Here is a 27,646-nt window from a genome sequence, read left to right as displayed (position 1 = left end):
ATCAGGTTACGTACGAATGGACATTCCTGACCTTTCAGGTGGGTGTTTGTTTTTCTCCTTCTATCTTTTCTTGGTAGAGCGGCAACATAAAATAACTTCCTTGTCCATTCTCTGCTTTTGTTTATTCTGAACATTATATTTTGACATCCCAGTTAGTTGTGTTGAAAAATTCAAGTAACTCCAGCAAGTGATAAGATCTGTAGCTCTGAAGTTAATAAACAAGACTTATGACATACAGCATGGAAGAAATAAGGCAAAGATCAAGCTCTCTTGAAAAAAAAAAAAAGTTCCATTAACTTGCCTGTGTAATTTTACAGGTATTGTGTGTATGTGTACATACGTTAAACATACTGTCATACTTGAAACAAACTTTTGCTATGAAAGAAAAAAATTTAAAAAACTAAAAATAACATGAACCTTTCTATGTAAGCATGGTGGTAGGGTACTTTAGAACAAAAAGAATTGGGTGTCAATCAAAAAGAACAGATTAGCTCTGTTACCTTGGCAAATATTGGATAAAGTAATTTGCCTTCCACTCTTTATCTGTAAAACGGTGTTCCCTACTGTAGAAGGTAGATGAGGAGCACAGACATTTTAGGGTTTGTGTTCTTCCCTCTCTCCCTAATTACACACACACACACACACCATAGAGATGAAGACAGTTGGTCCCATAGAACTCTGAGAGGAAGTCAGCTGCTGCTCAAGATAAAGGCTGGGGCATAAGAGTGGCAGAGGGTCTCAAGTCAAGCAAACAGCAACCATGAGGCTCCTCCTGCTTGTGGCTCTGCTGGCCACCACCATTGCGATTGCTCCCGTCCACTTCGACAGGTAAAGCCCACCACGCTGCATTCCAGTCTATAGTTCCTTAGCTAGCATTCAGGGTTCTGGTCTTGCCTCCCACAAAGCCACATCTGCATTGCCACCTGATTGCTCTCTCTCAAACCTAACAGTGGCGATTCTTCATTTGAAACTCTTCACTGAGAAGCAGCCTCATATAGGAAGACTTGCTCTTCAGCGCTGAATGTTCCAAACCCAGCTCTGCACTAGTGCTGTGGCCTTTGGCAGTTACTAAGAGAGTCCAAGGGAATGTTGCTCCAGGGCTCACATTTTCATCTTTTGCTTTCTTGAAGGGAGAAGGTGGTCCGTGTGAAGCCCCAGGATGAAAACCAAGTGAGCATCATGAAGAATTTGGCCAAAGACAATGAGGTAAGAAAGAGAGACATTGCACCTTTTCCTTCTGTTTTTTAAAATCCTTCTTTTCTATTTCATTTTTAATGCCCTCGGTGCTACCAAAGATTCCAACATAATGGCAGGTGCTATCTGGATAATTCAGGGATGTTTTTGTTTTCATGGAATACCACTTGACTTGTCCCCAAAAAGCTTTGCAAACAACACCTTTTCCCAGGTAAAATTGTAAAATAAGGAGCAGTTCAGGGCTTCTTTCCCTCCCTGCCGGTGCCTGGTGCTCCCTACTCTCCCTACTCCCAGTCTGATCTCCTTTGGTGGCAAAATTTCCATTAAACTATAAATTGATAATGTTAGAGTACTGGCTGAAATCAAGATGTGACCCTTTCCAAGAGCAGGTGCACTTTAAAAAGAGACTGAAAATCAGATCAGGCCTTCAAAATCGAACAGTTGAACATCACCATTCTAGCAGTTCCTTGCTGCTCTGTATCCAAGGCACCCTGGGCCAGCCATCTTCCATCCGTCATCTCAAATTCTTCAGCAGATTTGCAATGCCAGGGCCCTAATTTGACCCATTTAAAACAGAATAACTAAATTTCAAGGATGGTAAATAAAATAGTCAAGAAAACCTCAGATTTAAACCCAGAACTAAATCTGGGGTTGACTCTAATCACAAAAACTGTCATCTCCACATCAAATCAATCAAAAATTCCACCTATTCTAGTGGCCAAATGTTCCCCCCATACATGCTTTCCTCTCCATTCCACTACCCCGTCCATGTCCATCCTACCTCTTAGTGGGACAGTTTTAATTGTCCCTTAGCTAGCATTCAGGGTTCTGGTCTTGACTCCTACAAAGCCAAGTTTGCATTGCACCCTAACAATGGCGTTTCTTCATTTGAAACTCTTCATTGAGAGGCTGCCTTGTATGGGAAAAACATGCTCTTCAGAGCCAGATTCTTTGGTTCAAATTCTAGCTCTGTGCTAGTTCTGTGGCCTTAGGCAGCTACTCAGCTTGCAGCTCAATTTCCTTACCTGAGAAGGCTAATCATCCTATCTGTTCTGTAAGGTTTTTATCAAGACTAAGTAAGTTTTAGATAGCCCTGAGAAGCAGGCCTGGCCATGATAATCACCACAGAAGCATTTTTCTCTATTTTTTCTCTTGATATTTGTGTGGTATTCAAAGTTGTAGGTGGACACAATACCTTTATTTTATTTGTTTTTATTTTTATGTGGTGCCGGGGACCAAACCCAGTGCCCCATGCATGTTAGGCAAGCGCTCTACCACTGAGACACAATCCAGGTCCCTCAAAGTTCTTTATGATCTATCAAACTGCTGCCCTCTTTAGTCTCTTGCTTGTCCACCCTCTTTCTAGTCCTTCAAGAAATATAGATATCAAAACTTTACCCAGCTGGTATACTTTTTCTCAAGAGCAATGTGTTTCCTCTTTTCCTGGCTGAGTCTTATTGATTCTTTGAGGGGACGGCTCAGCTGAAACCTCCTACAAGAAGTCCTCTCCGTACATCAATTCTCATGACCCAGTCAGATTGTTCCTTCTGCTCCTGGGATACCTGGCTCCTCCTCTGGCAATGGTTAATATGTTGGAAACATGCAAAATGGATCTGTCTCCCACTGAACCTCTTGCTTCTTCAATAATGGCATCCAGCTCTGTGCCTGAGGTTTAAAAATAATTATAAAGTTCACTGAGCTCTAGTCTCTTACTCCATATTGCTTTGCCAGAAGAGATTTGATGGCCCTCCTAACTTGCCTTTAAATCAACTACATCTCTCATATGTCTAACTCATGCTGTCACCTTTTGATCAAAATAAGCAGACATGTTGATTGGTTCACAACAGCCTCGTATGGTCCCGTAATGGACTGACCTAGAGCTATAGTGGAATTCAATTGAGAGACAGCCACACAGCTTTAGTCATGCCACCATCTTGGTGAGACAGATGGAGATGGAGCATTTTCTTCTCATCTCCCAGGCTAGGAACTTGTATTTTCTTTGGATTCATCATGGAGTATGATTTTTGAAGAGCCACAAGAATTGAAATTTTCTCAGAGTTATTTTAACCTATCCTTTTGGGTCCATTCACCAAATCCAATATTCCCACATACGAAAAGATAGAAAAAAGGAAATCAGCACTTATAAATTCCTGTATGTCCCAGACTTTGTATCATTTCACGATACTCACAACACGCCCCAGGGAGCTCTGTTGGCCCCATTTTTCAGGGGAGAGGACTGAAATGTAGGATTTCTGTAACATTCCCAAGAAAGTATAGCTAAAGAATGACAGAACTGGGAGATTCTGTCTCCTTGTTGGATGTTAAGCTTCCAGAAATTTCAGGGTTTATAGGCACATCTGGCTTTGATACCTAACTAGGGGAAGAAAAATAGAGAGTTTTTCATGTAAGTATCCAATTACAGCCATATGCTATGGCCAAATCAATTATGCAACTATCCTATTCAACTCCAAAATGATAGAAGCAAAGAGATTAACCAAAAGAGCTTCCTATTCTTTTTGCATGGGTAGATACAATATCCTGAAACAGAAATGTGTACATACAATTTCTTTCCCACCCCTTAACATTCAACAGTTCTTAAACATGTTTGCAAAAATCTCATTAGCTTATTAAAAGAAGAATCCATACCTTAGTCACTCTGAACCCCAAATTTCTTTTATGGTCATCTCTTAATGAATACATGCTGGGTGGGAAAATAAGCAATGTGACTAACAGCACACTCATCTCTGCAGCTTGACTTCTGGTATCCAGATGCCATCGACCATGTAGCTGCTAACATGACAGTGGATTTCCGAGTTAGTGGGAAAGAATTCCAATCCATCCAGTCTGCCTTGGATCAAAACAGAATGCACTATGAGTAAGTCCTTTGCAAATATTCAAATGTGTTAGATACTCAAAGCTTCAAAAGAGTTGAAATTTTAAGGAAGTATTACAGTGGAACTAGTTGTAAATTGGACCTCCCCAAAAAACAAGCTCATAAAATAAAAGTTCACGGTTACTTCCAAACAGACTACGGAAGCTGCTTGTGGAGATGATACAATCTTTGGCAGCTCACCTTCCAACTTGAATTTGCTGTCATCTGCAAGAATGACAATTACCTACATCTGCCATTTCTAAAACCAGCACCATATTAGCACAGGGCCCAGGAAATCAGGCCTAGGCCATTTAGCCTAGGCCATTATACCACAATGTGTCCTCAGCCCAGGGTTCACAAACTGCACATCAACCATGTGCTTGGATTCAAATTCTCCTGATACATATAAGGAAACTAAGAAAAAAAAAGTGTTCATCTAGAAATTCAAATCAGAAATATGGTCATGTAAAATAATATAATAAATAAATTACTCTTTATAAGAGAAATTATTCCTCAAAGAAAACCAAAGCAAAGCAGGAGAATAAAGCTTATATCAAAGACACGAGGCTCTCAAATAGCCAAAGATGCAGAAATGAGTCATTCTGCCCCACAGAGAAATAAGAGGAAATTAGAATTTATCGAGCAATAACCATGGGCCATGCACAGTCTGGACCCTGGGGCCATGAACAAGAAAGGAACCAGGCAGTGAACGTCACAAATCAATGCATAATTTAACAAAGTGTGTTTTTAGGCTTTCAAACATTCAGCAGTTTGACTTACTGAAAGGTCCCATTTTAACTTCCTCCGGCCTTATCAGCCCAGGATCCTCCCTTACTGAGATTCACTGCCCAAAACTGCTAAGCACCAGCTCTTTCTTTTCCAACTTGCTATTTCATGCCTTCACCTAATTCAGTGCTTTAGTTCAAAAGACCTTCTTCTTCTGGCTGAGATAAAGAAACCCTATTGATGACAGTGAGGTCACATGGCTGAGAGGGATCTACAGCTGCCTATCATGATTTGGTTATATTTATGACAATGCACAATATCACAAATAAATATAGATGCTATTAAAACTAAGGGAAGACATACTTAAGAAAAGACAAAAAGCGTTCTTTTTCACAGTTTTAAGATAGCAGGCGATTATCCGTGATGGTTATTGATCACTGTTTTTGTTTTCACTATTCCTTCAAGAGGAGTGTGATAGAAATGTAGAAGCTAATGAATTGAAACCAGCATTTAATCATTTTAATTAACATATCAAAGTGTGCTTTCTATGTTTTTTAAGTGACACCATTAAAATTGGAAATAGACACTTTAGAGCTAGACCTCCAAGATTCCAGAAATTCCTAGTGCATTCTAGACTACCTGCTTAGCGAGGTTGAGAGGAAGTCTTGATTCCACCGTGGTTAACCCTGGGCTGCCGTTTCTCCATTCACTTCATGGTAGGCCTCTCGCTGTGTGCCTCGGTCACTACCCTCCTCACTTTACCTCCTTAACACCTGATGTGGATTCCCAAGGTCAATCCATCTTTACACAGTACCCCGCCCAGCTCAAATACAGTAGTGCTCTAGTCAAATTTTGTATAAGTTGGCTCAAACAGCAGGGTAAAAACTGAGAAATTCCTATATCATGTACCACCAGAAGGAGGATAAGTTATATTCCATTTTGTATGATGTGTCAAAATGCATTCTACTGTCACATCTAAGGAATGTGAACAAATTTTAGAAAGATACTTCTTTTAAAAAGATACTTTATCATCAGATAAAAAAAAAAAAGATCTTCTGTTCTTCTTAGCATTTTTTTTTTTTTTGGTTATTTTCTTAGTTGTGGACACAACCTTTGTTTTATTTTATTTTTATGTGGTGCTGAGGTTTGAACTCAGTAGTGCCTCACATGTGCTAGGCAATTGCTCCACCACTGAGCTACACTCCTCCCACAGCATTCTTATAAAAGAGACAAAAAGCCAGTTGCTCCACTTAGGTGTGAATGCTGAAGTAAATATAGAAAGACAGCTAGGTGGGTGGACATTGCTCTCCAGCTTATCAAACCACCCCCCCACCCCACCCCCCGCCCCGCCCCGCCCATCCTCTCTACCTCTCCTGGCCTAACCCTCAGACCCTTTGGAATCTAATCTGCATCCTCGAAAAGAGTGTGTTTTCCTCTTTGTTTTATGCCAAGATTTTTTTTTTTTTTTTTTTTTTTTGCTGTCTACATCGAGAAGCAAGGGGTTAATCTACCTATAAAAATTAGTTTTATCTAATTAAGACATGATTTCTAGAAATTGGCCCAAATTAGCCACAGTTGTGGGAAAGCCACATAATTAGATAGTTATCTTCCTCAAAAATATAAATATGTAAAGTGATCTGTGCAGACAAGAACTATTTAAAATCTTGTCTCAAAGTACTAATTATATAGATAATTTTATTTGCATATTAATTATATGTGTTACTTGGTGTCAGTCAGTAACAGAAGAGGGTTCTAAGAACAGAAACATCTGGTTGGACTCAGGCACTGGGCTGAATAAAACCATATTAAGAGGCTGGTTTGACACAATGATTTACTTAGACACCCTTCATTAGACAGTGCATATAAACCACTATTTAGTTTAAAGCATCTGTGTGTAATATTTTTTTAATTTTCAGAAAATTAAATTACTAAGCCAGATCTGATTTTAAAGTAGCATGCTTACTTCCTTTTTATTTACACTTTTACAAAGTCATAAAAGGCCAAGTCCAAAAGCTAAATAATATGCATATACACACAGACCCAAACAGACTGGCGAACAAATGTTGGACAGAAAGCACATCCATTGGACTGCGCCTCGGGGCAGGCACCATGTTTAGATGAAGCAGTTAAAAATCCTAGTGTTTCTACTAATTTTTTACATGTAGGTAGTTGATCTTTAATATATGGTCTTTTCTGTGGTCAAAAGTCAAAATTAGAAAAGTTGTTAATGAAAGATAATTTAGAAAAAACACTATTAATATAAAAATAAAACTCAGATGGTAAGATCACAGGAGATTATATGGGAAATGTAAATGACATATAGCCCAAACTGAAACAGTGCTAATTACCTAATAATGCTCAGCCAGACCCAAGTTCATATAAGTATATACATGGTCCTATCAAATAAGTGAATCATCCTAATGATTTATCTACTGTGTCTTTCCATTCATTTTTTTTCTGTTCCACTTTTACATAATATTTGCCCAAGAGCAGAACATGTATGTAAGGCCTCCTCCAAACGCTGAAAAGGTATTGGTGGAAGTGAAACCCTCAAAATGTAATAGGTAGAAAACGGATTTTGAAGCAAGGCTGTCTGTGCCATTCAAACCAGAGGTATTTAACACTGCAATTTATCTACTTCTCCCCACCTCATTTACCTCGTTCATAAAATGGAGCTCATGAAACCTATTTCAGAGGGCTTTCACAAAGATTGACAGGGACCATAAAATCCCTCTATAATGCAGGTAGAGATAAGATCACTTATGCAGGGGCTTATATGAGTGTGTGTAACACACACATGCACCACATACACACCACCCACAACAAACACACAGGGAGACAGGGGATAACTAGAGGCTCACACCAGATGTTGGCTTCCCTCCTGGTGAATAAATCAGTGCCTTAAAATTTATTATCCAACACATGGTATGCCTCAGATGTTTGGGAAATCCGTATCTGTAAGTGTGGAGTTTGATGCCTGGTAACCCAATGAGGGAGCTACCAAATCAGATTTTGAGGAAACCTAAACCCATACTTTTTGAACAGCTCCTGTCTTGTGGGCATCAGGGGACTCCAGACCAGCTGTACAAGACACCCTAACATTGGCTCTGCCTCATGAAGCACGTTCTCCACTGTGCACGTGCACACACACACACACACACATACACACACCCCAGGGCCCATGGCAGTTGCCCACCCCGCCCCACAGTCCTCCAGACCTGCTTTGATACTCTCTAAAAGCAGCTTTAAACTGGTCAAAGGATTCATCTTGCTTCTTCTCCAAACCTCTTACCTGCCCCCTGACCTTGGAGGACAGACCTCCACAGGGCTGGTTGACTGGGCACACCCTGCACAGGCCTCTGAAGACGGAGGAGAACCCAGATCTGCTGCACAGAGGTTCCAGCTAGGGCAGTGACATCAGAAGTCAGGTTCAAAGCCAGACTCCTGTATTTCCATAGCTGTGACAATTCTGGAAACAGACTTGACCTCCAGAAAGATGGGAGTGACAATGAAATTCAATGACCATTGTTGACACCGTTGTGGTGAAAAAATGTAAATGCAGAGCTGAGCAGAGTTCCCAGTACATAAAAAAGACTCAGTAAACATCAGTCACTAGGATTATTAAATCCTCAGTGATACGTATTAATCCTGTCACCTACATTTAAGAATTTTTTTAAACAAAATAGGCCAATGTTGAGATACTAAAATAATATCTGGGAGAAAGGAATTTGGTTTCATCTGCTTAAGCCTGGCTGCCGGATAGTGGAAGGGCTCATGAAAATAACATCTGGCCCTAGTTCCTCATTTCCAGCCTTAGGCTTAATTTCCAGTCCCTATCAGCTACAATCTGGCACCATTCCGAAGTCCTCATGCAGCTGCATTTGTGGGAAGGTCGTATGTTAGCTCACATGATTTTCTGTTTTGCTGCTGTTCTCACAAGAGCTAAATTGATATGTGTAAGTCTAAAAATATTCTTAGATACAAGCTTTCTTGTGACTAATTAATACTGCCTTGTGTTATGAATCAGCCTCTGGGATCACAACATTTCTCTCTCACCTGATTCCTCCACTTCAATTATGCAAGTGGAGCACAAGCTATATACTCTCTTCATAGCTTAAAGCAACTAATTATATCTGTAGTGACCACCTGAAATAGAATGTCAAACTTCCTCCAGCTTCAGGTGAGCTTTAGTGCAACATGCCCCACCTGGGTTCAGGATTGTGGTCAACACATGTACTGCCTCAGAAATCCCAGATTCATAAGTCAAAAGCAAAGCACACAGAGAGTTAGAGATAATGTGCATAATAATGTGCTTGTCAGTGCTGTTAATGGGAATCAATATTCATGAGCAGTACTTGGTCCCATGTGCTAAATAAACTCTAATTAGGGGTAGACCACATTTGTGTTCCGCATCAGAACCCAGATCCATCAGTCAATCTGCAGGAAGAAACTAGGCAGAGAGCAGCTCTGCAGTGTCACAGGCTATTACAAGAAACTGAAGAAATCAGAGTCAGACAACCACATACCATCAACTAACTCTGGGTTAAAGATGTTCTCATTCTGGAAAGTGGTTGTCAATTTTTTGACTCGGCCCCACTATTCTGAGACTCCCTAGAAACCTGGGGCAGGCCAAGCACTTCTCAGATTTCTCTTCATTCTGTCCTCATCACAGTCCTGGGTGGTCTTTTGTGTACTCAAGTAAAAGTGAGAAAACTGAAGGTCAGAGAAATTCTTAAAGATCCCATTAAGCATCAAGTAGCAGAACTGTGGCTGGAACTCAAGAACGCTGACCGTAGTTCTCAGCTTCCTCAATTAGATAAATGACTAGATGACTAAACTACAGGAGCAAATGCTAAAAAAAACAAACAAAAAAAAAAAAAGTAGCTTCCTGCATCCAGGACTCGCTGCTAACAAAAGAACAGACACATGCATTTCATTACCAAAAGCAGGGCAATAGCTGTATTTATATGGAATCAGAGAGAAGTGAGAGAATCCAAATAAGGAAATTGTTTGGACACATACAACCTCAAAAATCCTTTTTTAACCCGGATGCAGTGGTACACATCTGTAATCCCAGTAGCTTGGAAGTCTGAGACAGAAGGATGGTGAATTCAAAGCCAGCCTGAGCAACTTAGCAAGTCACTTAGCAACTCAGCAAGACCTTATCTCTAAATAAAATACTGAAAAAGGGCTGGGGATGTGGCTCAGTGGTTAAGTGACCCTGAGTTCAATCCCTAGTACCAAAAAAAAAAAAAAAAAAGAAGAAATCCTTTTTTAAAAAATTTTCTTTAAAATATTTCCATCATAATACATAGTTCTCTATACTATAAGATAGATATTTTGAATATAGTTTACCTTGTCTGGTAAAGAATTATAATTGTAAATGTGAATTTTCATGCTGTTGTAAGAAAGTGACATCCTTAAGAGATACAGAAACTGCCAAAGTGTGTGGGGTCATTTGGACAGAATCAAGGGACCACTTACTCTTGTGTTCACTAAATACTTCTGTTATAGGTGGTTTTACTCTCCTTTTCTTCTGTGGTCTATCACCTACTGATATCAGCGTGCTTCCTCTCAGCAAACCATTTTCCCAGATCCAGTAATTCACTGTAGGCTCAATAAAGCTTCTTAGAACTATGTGTAAAAGAAGAGGACCAAGGCTCTTGGGAGGGTGTTTGTAAACTTCCTGTGATTGCAACATAATATTCAAAATCTCAAGGAATATGGTCATAGTCATCAATACAACCTTACCTCAGTGGACAATAATAGATCATATAAATAAATTTTGCCATATTAATCTCGAGTGGCATTCAATAGCATACTACACGGTAAAAAAAAGTTTTCCTGCTGAAACAGTGAAAAAGGCATGCCCTTTCTCATTACCATTCTTTTCATTGTTTAAAGGGTTTAGCCAATGCAATAAAGCAAGGGGGAAGAAGGAATAGTAATTGGAAAAAATAGAAATTTTAATTATTTTCAGAAAAAATAACTGCACAGAAAACCCTGAAGATACAACTAAAATTTTTTTAAAGTAAAAAGACATTTTTAAGCCAATAAAGTAGCTAACAGGTATTAGCAAAGCAATTTATGTTTTTAAGTATGAATAATAACCAACTCAAAAATGCATTCAGGAATAATACACTCATAAGACTAATTTAAAAATATATGAATAAGCAATCAAAATATACAATATTTTACTCAAGAAACAAAAAAATATATATTAGGGTCTGATATTAATAATAAAATTCTTCCAAATTTATTCACAATTTGATAATAAATTCTATCAAAAGTTTATTTTTCTGATGATTCTAGTATTTTCCAAAATGATTCTAACAAAACATTTATTAAAGGCAAAACTATTGAAAAGAAGAACAAGGAAACCCTTTATCCAATATTAAATCATACTATATTTACATATGGCTCGTTATTACATAAGAGCTGGAAAACAGAATCGTGGATCTAAATAGAATATCCCAAAATGGACAAAACACATAAAAATATGCATTGTATATGATGAAGGTGATATTTTTGAAATATAAATCTTGAAGTCGAGTATTTCGGGTCCAAATTCCCAACTAACTCCAACACATCCAAATTGCGAGTATGTAACTTTCTAAGCAATAATTTCCCTATCTATAAGATGTGATAATATTGACAAGATTAAATAAAATCATGTATATAAAGCAGCAACTGACTCCTATTAAACAGATGCATGTCTGAGTCCCAGAGGAAATGTAAGGTAGAGAGTCGGTGTTTGTCTGGAGTTGATGGGAGAGGTCAGACCTGCAGATTCAAGCACAGCTGAACATCAGGCAACCCTTAGAGGGGAGGGCCTCCATGAGAGGAGGCTATAAGACTCAGCAAGAGATGAAAACCAGAAGGTGGAGGTGTAAGCCTCTGACCTCCAATATTAGCCTCCTAGGGATTTTGCCTGCGTCTTTTTTCAGCCCCTCCAAACCGGCGTAGCCATTTAAAAGCTTCACCAGTACAGGAAAGTTGCTTAAACACTTTGTGCCTCAGTTTCCTCATCAGTGAGATGAAGATCATGATCTCATGTGAAGAAGTGTACATAAGGAGTTTAGATCAATACTTGGCACCTGGCAAGTGCTAAGAACCTGGTTACTAACATCATCATTGTAATTGACCTTCAAGTTTCCCCAGCTCTCCCAGTGTGAATTAATAAGGGGTGGTCCAGAGATGTGTACATAAAACATTATTGCTACCTGTGCTGTGTGTATGTAAATGTGTGGGTGCTTTAGAGACAGACAGGGAATATAGTAACAGGATAATATGAGCCACATTGTGTAATTCTAAATATTTTAGTAGCCATTTAAAAAGTAAAAAGCAATACATATAATTAATTTTAGCAATATATCTATTTAACCAAATACACCCAAAATATTACTATGTCAATATTTTATCAATATAACACTTATGAGATATTTTCCATAGTTTTTATACTAATTCTTCAAAATCCAATATATACTTGACATGTGCCCCATTTTAAGTGCTCCATAGCCACCTGTGACTAGAGATTATCATTGGATAGACAGCTCTAGATAAAGAGGGAGATCAGAAGTTAGACACATGTCCAAGAGGAGGTGGCTAGAAAAGAAAATGGGCAAGCTTGATTAAAGATAGAGAAGGAAGAGAGATTTTCTGCAAATAAAAGATAACTATGTTTATCTTTCTCATGATAAAATGTGTATTTTATCACCCCCTATCTACCAGAATCCTGATTGATAATCTACAAGAAGAAATCGAGAAACAGTTTGATGTTAAAGAAGCTATCCCAGGCAGGCACAGTTATGCCAAATACAATAACTGGGACAAGGTACAGTGCAAAATGCCTATTATTTTTTTTGGTGGTGGTTGGCGGGGGGGTTCCCGGGAATTGAACTCAGGGGAACTTGACCACTGAGCCACATCCCCAGCCTGATTTGTTTTGTTTTGTTTTGTTTTTATTTAGAGACAGGGTCTCATTGGGTTGCTTAGCGCCTCACTTTTGCTGAGACTGGCTTTGAACTCGCAATCCTCAAGTCTCAGCGACCCAAGCCGCTGGGAGCCCCTGGGATTACAGGCGTGTGCCACCGCACTCAGCCCCATTATTTTTAAAAAGGTGACTTAGGTCTGAGATCGTGGCTCAGTGGTAGAGTTCTTGCCTCACATGTGTGAGGCACTAGCTTTGATTCTCAGCACTGCATATAAATAAAAGAGTAAAATAAAGGTCCATTAACAACTTAAAAATTTATTTTAAAAAAGTGATCTTTATCATTCATTTTCATATAGTTTTCCTTTACTCTAATTCCTCAATACTGATTTTGCTCCTAAGATTGTAGCCTGGACTGAAAAAATGGTGGATAAACATCCTGAAATGGTCTCTCGTATTAAAATCGGATCTACTTTTGAAGATAATCCGCTGTACATTCTCAAGGTAAAAATAATTCAAAAACCACCAATTCTTATTGTTATTGAAAAACTTAAATTTAAATGTTACTTCATGACATACCTGGGCCAACTGTGAGACAGCAAAATCTGACCTTCTGAAGAATATCTAAACTCTAGACATCAAATCAAGAATAGACGTTCACAAGTGGTTTTTGATGAAGCAGGAAAGTACCTGAATAAATTGTCAGAGGCTGCAGAGTGGACAAACCCAGACAACACCTCAATCCACAGTTTCCTTACAGGAGTGTGTAATGCTCCTGGTATTTCCACTCCTTTCCACCCACTAAAACTCAATGAAACTGATCAGTGAATGTCTTAAAGAGAAATTTAAGTATCAGACACCGACAGAACCCCAGAACAGTACATGAGGCATTCCAACTCATGTTGGTGAGGCATTTCCCTCTGTAACAGGGCTGATAATTGTCACTTGGTACTACTGGACTTCTGCACACTCAAAGGTACCGCTTCCAGAAGCATCCCCTCCATAACTAGGAAGGCCATCCTTACCCTGACTGCCGTTCAGTGTCTCCAACCACCCAAAACATTTAAAATGACAGACCATCAAATATGAGGCCCTGTTCTTCCTCCTCATTCCAAACACAACACAAAATCTCTCCACTCCTGGTGAAACACTCCCAGTTTATAAAAAACAGAAAAAATAAAAGGAAACAGAAGTAACTTTATAATCTACATCTCAAACATAGAATGTTAGCAATGGAATAAGAAAAATAATAGATTAAGTTTTTTGTAAATAAAAAACTAAAAGCAACTCTGACACGAGGAAAATTTTTTTAAAATACAAGGTAACAGCTTGTGAATTACACATAGACATTTAAGGATATGTGCCACGGTCTTCCCTGAGAACTACGTGCAAACACAGCTCCCATCCACCAACAGGGGAAAGAATTGCCCTGAGGATATGAGTGAGGTTTTGGATGACAGGGGATCAGTGTGTGAGTTCAGGTAAAATAGCATCTCAAGTTCATTTTTCAATAGATTGGGAAAAAAGATGAAAGAAGAAAGTCTATCTTCATGGACTGCGGCATTCATGCACAAGAATGGATCTCCCCAGCATTCTGCCAGTGGTTTGTCTATCAGGTGAGTGCCTGGGGCACACTCACAGTTCCCCTTTGAGGGTCTAGTCGCTGCATTTTACTGAGTGGCGACTCACCCTTTCCAGAGGACAGCAATTGCAGTCACCTGGAAGAGACTACACTTGGTGCTTCCAGGTTGAAACACTCTAGATTTTATTCATCATCACAGTTTTTATAAACCTGACCCCTTCTTTCAAACTTCTTGAACCCCACCTGAAAGTTTAGGAAACTAAAAGAAACACCTTTATTTGGGGCTATAATATGAAAGTTTTTTCTGTAGTTATTTCCCCTATATAAGTATGGGAAATCTAAAACCACTCTCTTATTATACCCTTCAGATTTTTTTCTCCAGTAAGCTCAAAATATAGTTCTTTGGTTTCAGTTAGCTATCTCACTGGCCATGCATGAACTTGATATTTTCATACTTATATTCTCTTTCCAAGTGAAAAAAAGAGCTCATTTTTAAAAGATAAATCCAGTTTTATATGTTTTTTTTATTCCGATTACTCAACTGCTGATATATTCTGACTCTTGCCATCTTTAAACTTTCTCTTTCAACAAACTTCTGCACAGAACACATTGACAGAGATTGTCTGGCCATGAACATATTTACTAGGAAGGAATCTGCCATAGAACTGACCTCTCCCTGTAACTGTCCCTGCTGAGGACCTAGAATGCCCCCTTGCTCAATCCACAAGGGAACACGCATCATAGGACCACAACAAGCCTTGTACATAACTCCCAAGAGAGGCACCTTGGAGAGTTTTTCCAACAATACTGAGAGAGATCTGTTGTAGCCCAGAAAACCCAGATAATTAGAGAAATTTCAGTCAGATATGAGAAAAATGTTGATTGGTCAATCTCTAAATTCTTGGAATTTTTATTAATAATATTTTTTTGACTGGGGGGTGTAGCTCAGGGGTACAGCATGTGCCAAGCATGCAAAAGGCCCTGGATTCAATCCCAGCCCTAAAGAAAAAAATTTTTTTTCTTTAATCCAATTTGTAACTGTTTTATATATCTTCTCCAATATGTCCATACTCCAGTGCCTACACACCCGATCTAGATTTACGTAAAGGATAAGTTGTACCACTAAAGTAAGTTGTACTACAAATTTCCCATTTGGCCTTCTGTAAAATGTACCTTAAATACTATATTTGGAATGCTTCAAGTCTGAATAGCTGAGCCTTTGGAGAATTTTCATTTCAATTAATCTCACTAGTCTAAATTGGGCTATTTTCTGTAATCTGTGCAGTTTCTGGAAAAAAAATATGTTTGAAATCATTTGACCTTGGGCAAATGACTCAAGGAAAGATAGCTAATACTAGAACCACAACTTTCCTCCTGGTAGCTAAATTTCACACCAGTAGCCTAATTTTAATTTTTTTTTCCTGCTATTCCTACAGGCAGCAAAAAGTTATGGAAAAAACAAAATTATGACCAAAATCTTGGACCGAATGAATTTTTATGTTCTTCCTGTGTTCAATGTGGATGGATATATTTGGTCATGGACACAGGTAGTGCTTTGTTCTCTCTTATGACTACACATAAATGATATATTGTTCACTGGCTTTCATGTACATTCATTGATGGCTATGCCATAAGTTTAAGGTTTGGGTAGCTTGATATTTCCAATTCAGAAAAGTTTATATTTTCAATTTCAGATTAAGTCAACTATGACTTCCTGGTTGCATAGATGTCCTTGAAGTTTGAAATTTTTGTTGCTAAAGCTAATGGCATGAAAAAATGAAATAAAGCAGTTATTATAAAGGAAGTGCATGATTACATGCTATGCCAAAAGCAGATTCTATCTAAAATAAAAGCTATGGAAAGATTTTAATGAACACATTGATTCCAAAGCTAAAGGCACTCTGGGATGGAATTGAGATAAAATAATAATTTTTAAATAAATAATAAAAAGGAGATACAAGTACCTGTATATCCATCTTTTAACAGGATATTTTATTGACCTGCCATTGCTAAAAGTGATTAATACTGAACTTTCAAACATACAATCACATTAAGTTCTTTTCTGAAAATTATGGTCTAATGGTCACAATTTGACTTGTCTTTTATCCAAATCTACAAATAGTAAAAGATGGAATAAAATTATCATTTAGATTATAGGCAATTCCAAAGCAACAATGATTATTTTCCAATATTGATAACTAATCAACAGTTTATAAACTAACTGAATTATTTCATCAAGGCCTAAGAAATGTTAGTATTAAAAATCATGTTTTTTAAAATATTAGAAATTTTTTTTAAAATAATATTCTTCTAGTCATAAAGGGACTCACATTAACTAGATAATTTCAAATAAAGCTGTAGACACCTACAGAGAGAATATGAGATGATCAAGTTGAAAAGTCTGAAGTGATCTCGGTAACACGTCCACGATTCAATCCCACAGGACCGCATGTGGAAAAAAAATCGTTCCAAGAACCACAACTCCAAGTGCGTGGGCACTGACCTCAACAGGAATTTTAATGTGTCTTGGCATTGTGAGTAGTCTTAAGGAAAATCACTTGAGCGTTCAGTCGCTGAACTGAACTGAGCCATGTACTTTTTTCAGTAATAGGAATTCCTGTGCACTAATTTTCTTATCTACTAACTGCAACATAATCGTCACTGTCACTGCTGTACAGGGATCAGGAAAGTCTTTCTGTGGGAGGAAGTAGGGAGAAGACTGTTCACCAAACCGCCTCTTACTGAGTAGCTAGCTTGCTTCAAAACCAAGCACTATCCAGAGGTATAAGACTCCAGAGGATCCCTCCACTTCCCCTCCCCTTCCTGCTCTGGTAAAAGTTGAGAAATACCAGTCATTAAAACCAACAATCAAGTCATTCTTCAAATACTTAGTGGAAAGAAACATCTGGGACAAAAAAATTTTTAAACTCTGACACTAGGAAAATTTTTTAAAAATGCAAGGTAACAGCTTGTGAATTACACATAGACATTTGATGGAAATGAGGTGATAAGCAGAGGCAGCTGCATCCAATACAGCATGCGGGGGCACAACTGGGACTTATCACTAGGACTTTCAGGAGAAGTTAAGATTGCTCCAATTTATGTGTTTCTTCTTTGCCTAATTTGCTTAAAAACATCACCTTAGCTTTTAACTCTGTTCTGCCATAATGAATATAATAATCGCAGCAGTGACCACTGATTGAGAACTTCCTACTGAAATACGGCTGGGGACAGTCAGGCTGAGAGAAGGCAGGTTACAGCAGGTCCCTAGGAGATAGAGCTGGAGTTGAGCTGGAACCAGGGTCTCTCTGGCTCTAGGAACTGGGACACTCCTGATGTGTTTTCCCATAGCCCAGGGAAAGGAAGAGGAAGTAAACATGGCTGATATTGCAGTGGACCAAGTCTGTTACGATAGGACAAAGTTAGCATGCCATGACACAGGAGGCAGGCACCATGGGACAGGAGACCTTGAGGCAGCCCTGTAAACAGGGGAGACCAAAGAACTTAAAACATTTTGGGAGCCCACATCAGACAGGCAGGCTGTCCTGATGAAGAGTGGATGGTGATCTTGTCCACCCGTGTCCCTTGCAGCTTCTCCTAACACCGATGACCCATGTCAGGACACCTATCGGGGCCCTGCTCCAGAGTCGGAGAAAGAGACAAAAGCTGTTGCTGACTTCATTCGAAGCCACCTGAAATCAATCAGGGCCTACATCTCCTTCCATTCCTACTCCCAGATGCTACTGTTTCCCTACGGCTACACGTTAAAGCTGCCACCCAACCACGAGGACCTGGTAGGTAGAGAACAATCTGTGGTTTATCCGGGGGCACCACCACTGACTTTCAGTCTGTTCTTCATTAACTTGGGTTATGCTGAAGGAACTTCACAATTCAACACCTAGGACACAAACTAATGAAGTTTGCTGGGGATTTGAAATGATGATCTTTAATTTCTAATCTGATAAAAGTATATAGATAATAACGTCTTTTAATGTGATTCTAAGGGGAAAAAAAAGAAAAGAAAAATAAGTGTTTGGCTTCTAGAGCAGATTTCTACCACTATATAGTTCAGTATTTACCATGGGCCATTCTATAAAACCACACAGCCATAGCCCAATAGCTCTGTTTCCCAGGTACCATATTTAAGGAGATCTGTTGTATTTCTATCCTACCAATCAAATTAGAAATTATATTAACTTTCTATCTAAAGAAAGAACATCCTGAATGTTGTGAAGCTTTGTCACTAGGAATACTCTCTTTCCTAAAGTGTGATCTCTTGAACCTGTTATTTGTCTTTCCATGAAAGCTGATTTGATCATGTCTGCCTGTGAGTTTCAGTGAATCACAGGAACTGACAAGGTAAATGGTTGGATAGGTAGATAAATACCTTGAATTGCTATAGAAGAAAGAAATAAAGTTGATAAGGATCAGTGCCCTGGTTCCCTCTGTGGTTAGCAAATATAACACATTCAGTAAAATATGTGGTTCAAATGCTGCCTCATACAGTTCATTTAGAAATAAAAAAGAGGTTTCAATTTTCCTTTTGACCTCAGTCAACTATATTCAGAACTCTAGCATTATATTTAAGAAAATTATGTTAGGAATAAAAAGTATATATGTATATGCACAACAGTGACTGTTTATTTTAAGCAAAAGTTCTTAACACAACAAACTAGTTAATCGTTGATCTATTTCTTAGTTATATGTAGACTTACAAAAATCTTCATTTAGAGTACAAATATGTGAGTGACTATATTCCATTAAAGTTCATTCCAACAATCATTCTTATAACACAAAACACATGTTTATTAAAGATCATGATATGCCACTCTGGAGGTGAAACCCTAATTTAATAGAACTACTTTAAAGATGAGTCAACAACCCTTCCTCCCTGGGCAAAATTAAGTCAGATGAGTGGAAAAAGTCCCATAGCAGTGTGTGTGAGAGAACAAGACTGCATTCTATAAAAGAAAGGGAAGGCAGAGACAGAAGAAAGACAAAAACTCAAAATTAGATACAGTGTCACTGTCTATAATTGATTTCATATTTAGAAGTCCTGGTTATGACAACATACCTGAATGAGAATAAGTCATTTAATCATTTATTTTGATCTTCAAATGCCAAACAACCTTTAAAACTGATTTTTGAATCCCTAGAAAATTAGTGGTATTTACATAGTTCTCTATTATTCCTTTCTAACTTTTCTTTCTCTCCAGGCCAAAGTTGCTAGGATTGGCACTGATGTTCTATCAACTCGATATGAAACCCAGTACATTTATGGCCCAATAGCATCGACAGCTTGTAAGTTTTTCTTATCACTTACTGTGACTTTTTCCTAACTTTTTTTTATAAATACAAAAGAAAATTATCAAACTTATAAATTGGGACTAGGAATCTGGAGTTACTCATTTGAACTCCAATTTTCACAGGAGATTCTGAATTACGTGTGAATCTAAGAGCTAGATTATGCCTGTTTGGGGGGGAAAAGATTTTCCTGACACAGACAATATGAACTTGTTGAACTTTTACAAGGTTATGAGGTTGACAGAAATGACTAAGTGAATACAAATTCACAGCTTAATTTAATCCATCCACCTTCCTGTTCTTTTTTAACTATTTAATTTTAACCAGACTCTTTCTTCCGTGGCATTATCTCCATAAAAGCACAATCTCTCCCCTAATTCCTAGTGGGAAAATGGGTGCACATTCAGTTTCAGCCATGTTTAACATGGAAAGCCAGTTACTTGTCCCTCCAACCTGCCCTTCTCATCAGGGTCAACTGGTACTTGTATGGTGGAATAGGAAAGTCTACCATGGTATCTAATTCTATTGCTCTTGTTTTATATTCTCAGCACCACCTCTTACTCTTCACTGTTTTTATAATTTCATTGTTTTTTGTGTTCTTGAATTGTTAACTTAGAATTCTTGGTCTAGATTATTTTTGTCACGTATTCCATACACAAGGAATTAGCAAACTTTTTCTGCAAAGGGCTAGTTAGTAGTCTTGGCTTTGCTAGCAGTGTGGCCTTTGCTGCAATTACTCAACTGGAGCATTTAGCTCAGAAGCAGCCACAGATGATAAGTTAACAAATGTGCATGACTATGTTCCCATAAAACCTCATTACCAAAGCAGGAGAATGACCATAATTTTCCAACCCTCATACTATACACTCAGTGCTATCTGTACCAGTTTATTGATATTTTCTTACAGATTAGCCCTGTGCTTAGCCTTTGGATTTCATGATCTCAATTAGTCTTCATGAATCCCTATGAAGTGAGCAGTACTATGTACCATTTCTAGAAATTGGCAAATCCAGGACACAATTCCAGGCTTTAGCAAAACCAAACCATCTTGACCACTGTGCATATTACTCTGCCATTTGGTTTTTGTAACTGAAATAACAGAGATTTTTATTTTCAAGCAACAAAATCAACAATAATTCATTTGATTTTCACCAAAGACCATTAATTCTGACCCTGGGAAGTGAGATAATTTCTTCTTTATAAAAACTTCTCACTGACCTTAGTTTGGGAAGACTTTAGTAAAGATTTCTTTTTCCTCCAAACCAAGTTCAAGATTTAGCTCTTACTATTTCGAAACTTTACAGAAAATTTCTCCAAAGACTAGTTACAAATCCCAAAGTTTTTAACCAAACTTTATTACTCAGAAGTAAGGACAATGCTTTCAATGTCCCCTCACACTCCTAACACACAGCCCAGAGCAGGGTATGGAACACTGCAGAATTTACTCCCATAATTCACGCAATGGGAGGGGTACCTGACTTATCCAAAAGCAATGAACATGGGCTGAGACCACAACACTGGACTTGGTGTAGCCTGCATCATTGCCCAGACCAATAGTAGCCAACTTCTTTAACATGAAGATGGTTTTTTTAAACTTTCAAACATTTCATGAGCATCACAACCACCACGAAACACATTCGTATTCATATTGTACTTTGAGAATCTGTGGATCAAAAAAAATAAATACATATATATGGAATCCTTGTCATAATGTCACCTGGCTACAGCTTACAACTATTTCCTTTACCCAAGCTAGGAGTATAAACATGGCAACTAATGATCTGTATTCTCAATAATTGCTGTGGAATTTTAAACTACGAGAGTCATCACATATCATTTGTAGAGTTTAATTGTTGGAAGTTCCTTTGCTAGAATTGGAAAAATGACCAAAAAAAAAAAAAAGACAAGTCCTGTACCTAGAGAGCCTTCATCAGCAATCACCTATCAAATAGTCTTTGCTAAAGGGCTGAAGCAAAAGTGACACACATGAACCCCTCATCCAAAAAGATCCTGCTACCTCAAAGCCTATGCTGGGTATCATTGCACATGCACATGAACGACAACAAAAATAAATAAATAAAACACAGGTGATATATACCCAGCTACATGAGTAGACAGAAAGTGAGTGAGATAAAGAACAAGAAAGACTGGCACATCAGTTTAAGTGGCTGCCTACAAAGTAGAAACTGAGAAAGAGAAGGGCTAGGTAAGGCTCCCAGGGATCAGATAAGAGCCACTCCTCTGAGCAGGGAAGACATGCAGATGTTCCTGGGGCTAAGGAACAAGGGCTTCCAAATAGTAGCCAAGTTTGCAAAAGGCAATTAAAGCATCAAAGGATTATCTGTGTGCATGCATGCGCACGTGAAAGAGCTCTGGAGTCGGACATGGCATGGTGTCACCATTCCATCACAATCTCTCAGTGAACAAGAATTCTCAGGAGGCCTACCTAAAGCCCGGCATCTTTGAGCTTTGGGGGACAGGGGAGAGTGAAGACATAGTACCTGCTCTCAATGAAGTACCCTCCTGCCTGGAAGGAGCAGGCAGACAAGGGAGCAATGGCTCTGTGCCATCCTGTGTCCCTTTCAAAATGGGAGGATGGGGTCAAGAGGGATTGCTATCCTATACACCTGAGTAAAAGTGTCTTTTTAAAATTTATTATATTATACTAAAACAGTTTTTTCAGAAATTCAGATTTGGAAAGAATTGCCTCTTTCCTATAAGGCTGAAGCAGCTCAATAGATGTCCAAAATTTCTAGGAGTAACTGCTTTAATAAAGCATCTAATTGAATGTTAATCAAACATTCATGAGAAAGCAGAGAGTAGCAAAGCAGTTGACTTGGTAAGAATAGGAAATGAAAGCACCTCGTGATTGAAGTTTAGTCATTCCAGTGTCCTGATTGTCACTTAACAAGTCCCAGGATTTGGGAAACATCCACCTCTTGCCAGTATTTTCCTCTCTGATTTGATGAGGGCAGAAGAAAAGGACTTTGTAGACATGTTTCAAACCCAAAGCATGGAGAGATCTCTGGCCCTCAGAAGAAAAGAAATATTTGAACCTAAGAAGCAAATATATCACAGAAGTTAAAATGGCAAATGTTAGAACCCAGGGGGCAACTGAAGAAATGATGTAGTCCATGGTCCTCAAGCCTGACTTCCCATTAGAATCATCAGGGAGCTTTTAAATTGCTTGGGGGACCCAGAGAATCTGATTCCACCCATCTGGGGTGAAGCCTAGGCATTTGCATTTTTTTTAAGCTACACAAAACAATTCTAAGATGAAAGTAGGGTCAGGAAACACTGATCTAGGCTCAACCCTCCTTTAGAGTCTAAGAAACTGAATTATAGTAAGATTCCATCACTTCAGGGCAGAAGAAGAACAAAAATGAGCATTTCAGACAAGAGTGAAAATGTTATACCAACTATTCAGCCCCAAAACATCCATATTTAGATGGACCCATGTGTAAATAATGATGTTAAAAGATTGTGAAATGTCTGCATTGATATTAACATCATATCCAATCCTCCACCATCTTAGAAATAACTACATACAGTCCTTAGTGAGCACAAATAATTATTTGAATTAATAGGAACCAGCTAGCTTGCATCATTGGTAACATCTACCTGGGAGTCACATCATGAATTACAAAGCTGATTCCAAAGTGCCCTTCTTGCTGCTTTCTCCACGCACCAAATGCTAAATGTGCTCCTCCTTCTCAGCCAGCGCTCCTTTCCATATTCTATGCCATGCTACATTTTAAAAACAAGAAAGTTGAAACTCATAGACTAGGACACCCAATCTCTACTTCCTAAGAGACATTCAAACTGAGATGACACTGTGGGGCACCAGAAGGGCAGAAAAAATATTTTAATTTACACTCATATATCTCTGACTTCAGCTTTCACTTAAAATAGAATTTTCACTTAATTTTGCTATGTCAATGCAGGTCATCATATATAATGCATTTCAATAATACTTTGCAAAATTTTACAATTTTCTAGAAAATTCCATATCAAGTAGGCAATGGACACAGCACACATTAAGTCACCAGCATCATTCTATATGGATTCCTTTGCTTGGTACAGTTTCATTTTTATTTGTTTTGACTGCATTACAGTAAGTCCCTTGTTCCTAGTGTGTCCTTTGAAAGGAATAGGAAGCGATTTGTTTCCAAAAGTTGAGATGTTAAGAATGTATTGTTAATGTGTTAAGAATAAATTATCTTCTATAACTAATAGAAGACTTGATTGGCTATAGATTGGCACAAGGGAAGTAGTAAAACACAGTGATTAACAGCATGAACTCTGAAGACACATAGCCTAGTTTGAATCCTGATTCAAGCATCTATCAACTACGTCTTTCAGAAAGTTCCTTAAACCCTCTGTGCCTAAATTCCTCTTCTACAAAGTGGTACTTACATAATAAGTTAGGATAGGAATTAATTAAAATGATTTAACCATGCAGAAAGCACTTAGAAGGGTGCCTGATATTTAGAGAAGTGATAGTTATTATATTTTATAAATATATGCTATAACTTAATGAGTACACATGGAGCTAAATAAAAGACTATCATGTTCAGCAAATTACATTCTAGACTAATATATTCTTATGAGCAAAAAGCTTTCAATATTGCCTTTATTATATGCTTTAATATAGTTCTTGTTTTGTAAATTTGTCTAGAAGATGCACAAAGTGGCATCATAAAAGAAATGTATTATACTCTATAACATCACACAATTATGAAAAATCACAAATTACATATATTCTCAGTCACCACTGTTAACCTTAATGAGAAATTTCACACAAAGCAAAGCTCTGGAAATGGAATAGCCATATCCTCTCACCCTTTGAAATCACAGCAGTTCAATCAACTGCAAATGGAGAGCTGGCACAGCTAAACTCTGGCCAAGTTCATTGCACACTCTGAATTGCTACACCAGACACAATACCTCTTGACCTTACCTCCTTTCCTACTGAACTCTTCTTGTGCTTTCTTCCTAATGGATTTAAACCCAACTAGCTAAAAATACCAGCCTTCCAGAATCCTGGACATATTTCTCAGATCACTGCTCCATGATTCCCAGCGGCAAAATGACTTCCTGGATCCTTTTCCTGTCATTCCTCAGCTCCCTTAAAACTTTGCACTTGCCTGGTTCTCCTTCGCTTTTTCCTCTTTCTTCGCTGTCTCTGGTGACCACCTCTAAAATAGATGTTCTGACAAACAGGCACAAAGCACAGGTTTTTCCCAAGATTCTCCCTCCAGGTCCCTCCTCTTCCTTCTGACCCTTTCTCACCAGGAATCGCTCTCCATCCCATCCCTTCAGGGCATCATCCCCCATTTGCCACCTGAAGGCACCAGGTGACCCATCGCCATTGACAAGCATGGTATGAAATGTCATCTCCTCACCAAGCACCCTGTTTCTTCTTACAAATCTCTGTACGCCATTGTTCCTTTCGGGGTTTACTTGCATATAGACTGGGACCTTGACATCTCTCCCCTAATCTGTAACTTCATGAAGAATTTGGGGGGATAAAAGAGTCACAGAATTGGATCAAGTACTTTATACCACCCACCCTTTCTAGGGCCAAGTACCATGAATTGGACACATTAAACACTCAATAAATATTTATTGGCTGACTTAAGAGCCAACTCTCTCTGCCCACCAAGTATTCCTTTTCTCTTTCTTTCCTCTTCACAGTTTTGAAATTCTACCTTCCAAACCCAAATTATGTCCTAGAACATAATTTTACATACAAAAAATACATTTTACTACATAAAGCTAAATATACCTAACTGCATTTACAATATGTGTATGTACTTATGTTTATTATGTAACCTCTATGCGTGTGAGATATATATATATATAACATCTAGATGTACATGTTTTCAATATTCTACCAAATAATAACATCTTTCCTAAAACTAAACCTGATTTGGGAAAATGAATTATATTGTAAGCCTGACATGGGAAGTTTGAAATAAGGAATAAAATACCTACTTAAAAAAAAACAAATTTAAGCCTTCCTGGCCTTTTGACTATAAAATAGTTCACCCTAATAACATGGATATCGAGAGATTAAGCTCTTACAGAGCTGGTGTGTGAAGTTTCCTTGGTGGCTTTCAACCACCAGTGACGCACAGTGGATTTCCTCAGCTGCTTGTATTTGTTCAGAACACCGCTGACAGCAGCCAAGTGTACCCAGAAAATAAAGTCAATTTAGTACTGACCCAAACAAAATGTGACTTTCTAAAAGCAGCACATATCTAAACTGTGTAGTGAATTACAAACTCACGATTATGTTTTACCATGCACTCTGTACTTTTCAGACCACGACTCTCATTCTTTACTGCAGTTAACTGTACACATAATTATTTTTTATTGCTAATTTTACACCAGTGATTTCCATTTCAAGAAAAAAAAAGCGTTAGCGTTTGACTCTAATTAAATATTTACTGCTTATGTTTTGCAGACCCGACATCAGGTTCGTCTTTAGACTGGGCTTACAGTCTGGGCATCAAACACACATTTGCCTTTGAGCTCCGTGATAAAGGCAGATTTGGTTTTCTCCTTCCAGAATCCCGGATAAAGTCAACCTGTAAAGAGACTATGCTGGCTGTCAAGTTTATTGCCAAGTACATCCTCAGGCATACTTCCTAAACAACTGCTCTCAGTTTAGAAAACACCAGTTAATCTCTGTGTGTGTGTGTGTGTGTGTGTGCACACACTCATGTTCTTTTGTCAGAAAATCACTCTTAGCTATGCCTAGATGCAGATTCACATCACCTGAGTCCATCTTTATTCACCCAAATCCTGCATTATTTCTTTTTGCTTTTATTGGCTCCCAGTAGCACCTTAATAAAATAGCTTTAACTGAAACTATCTAATCATCTTTCTTTGCTTTAAGGGAAGCGTGAACCAGAAAAGAGTATGATTTTGAGTATTTTTTAAAAGTAATATACAGTGAAACACAGAAAAGAAATTAAAACCTTCCCCAGAATCTGATTGTTACGGCGTGGCTTCATCATTTCATGTGCTAATAAGATTAAAATGAAATGCATTCTAATGCTTTAAAAATGCTGTTTTTGATAGACTGTTCTCTGCATTTCTCCAATAGCATTAATAGTCAAGATTAATGTTTCTTATTCAGCCTGTTAATAAGAAAGAATATCTTCATTTTTCAAAAACATAATTTGCCCACATATTTTTTTTCTGATAGAAGTAAACATTGTTTATAGAGATGAATCTCAGTGCTTGCTTTATACAACCAACCCAGTTCTCATCGCTATAACATATATTAAACTCAAAACAGTTTAATTTAACCTGCTGTAATCAGAGGAACAGAGGAAACCACATGCCAAAACATCTCTCAGCAGTGACAGACACAGCTATGGCCTTGCCCTCCTGATAGAAAGAGAGGAGACCAGGAGATGCATTAGGAGATAAGTAGTCTGGTCTACCACCAGCAATCACGGTAACTTGGTACCAGTGTTCAGTCTGTTAGCCTGTTGTTTAAGATGCTCTTCCAAAATACTTTTCCCCCAAATATTGATCCCTTAATATTCTCAACATTGACCCCTTATCAAAGGACAGCAGTGGTGGTATCTACATTCTGGAAATTCAGAACACAAATGGCCCCCTCAGGCTGACCAGAATTTGAAGGACAGGAAGAGAGGACCTTGACTTCCCATAAACTTATTTTTCCAAACACTCTGACAATAGATTCTGAGGATCCTGAAAGGTCCTGAGAAATATACTCAACAAATAACCTGGAACATTCCTCATGAATCCTTTAGGCACTGCCAGAAGCATGGACATCATTAAATCTACAAGATAATGGCATTTCTGATAGTGAGGAGGTAGGCAAAACGTTCTCATGCAAATTTTTCTCATGCAAAATTGTCTAGAAAAAATAAATATAAAAAAAATTCATTACAGGTTGAGGAGGAAACAGTGACAGGAAAGTGAAAGACAAAATTTTGGCTGAGAGTATGTTGTCTCACAAAAAAATATAATACCTATACTTAAATATTTAGCATTC

General features: G+C 38.2%; 1 protein-coding gene across 1 annotated transcript; it reads left to right on the top strand.

Annotated features, from left to right (window-relative positions):
* Nucleotides 1-750: 750 nt before the first annotated feature.
* Cpa3 (carboxypeptidase A3) lies at nt 751-26,614 on the top strand. The gene is made up of 11 exons (XM_027933963.2): nt 751-828; nt 1,131-1,206; nt 3,945-4,069; nt 12,524-12,626; nt 13,125-13,226; nt 14,237-14,338; nt 15,741-15,851; nt 16,748-16,838; nt 17,896-18,098; nt 19,521-19,605; nt 26,078-26,614. Exons 1-11 carry the CDS (start codon nt 761-763, stop codon nt 26,263-26,265), a joined length of 1,254 nt encoding a protein of 417 aa, XP_027789764.1. The 5' UTR covers nt 751-760; the 3' UTR covers nt 26,266-26,614.
* Nucleotides 26,615-27,646: the final 1,032 nt, after the last annotated feature.

This window comes from Marmota flaviventris, chromosome 8 (genome assembly GCF_047511675.1).
Source record: "Marmota flaviventris isolate mMarFla1 chromosome 8, mMarFla1.hap1, whole genome shotgun sequence".
In the NCBI taxonomy this organism is placed as follows: domain Eukaryota; kingdom Metazoa; phylum Chordata; class Mammalia; order Rodentia; family Sciuridae; genus Marmota; species Marmota flaviventris.
Note: the sequence above shows the minus strand (reverse complement) of the source record. Positions and strands in the feature narration are given on the sequence as shown.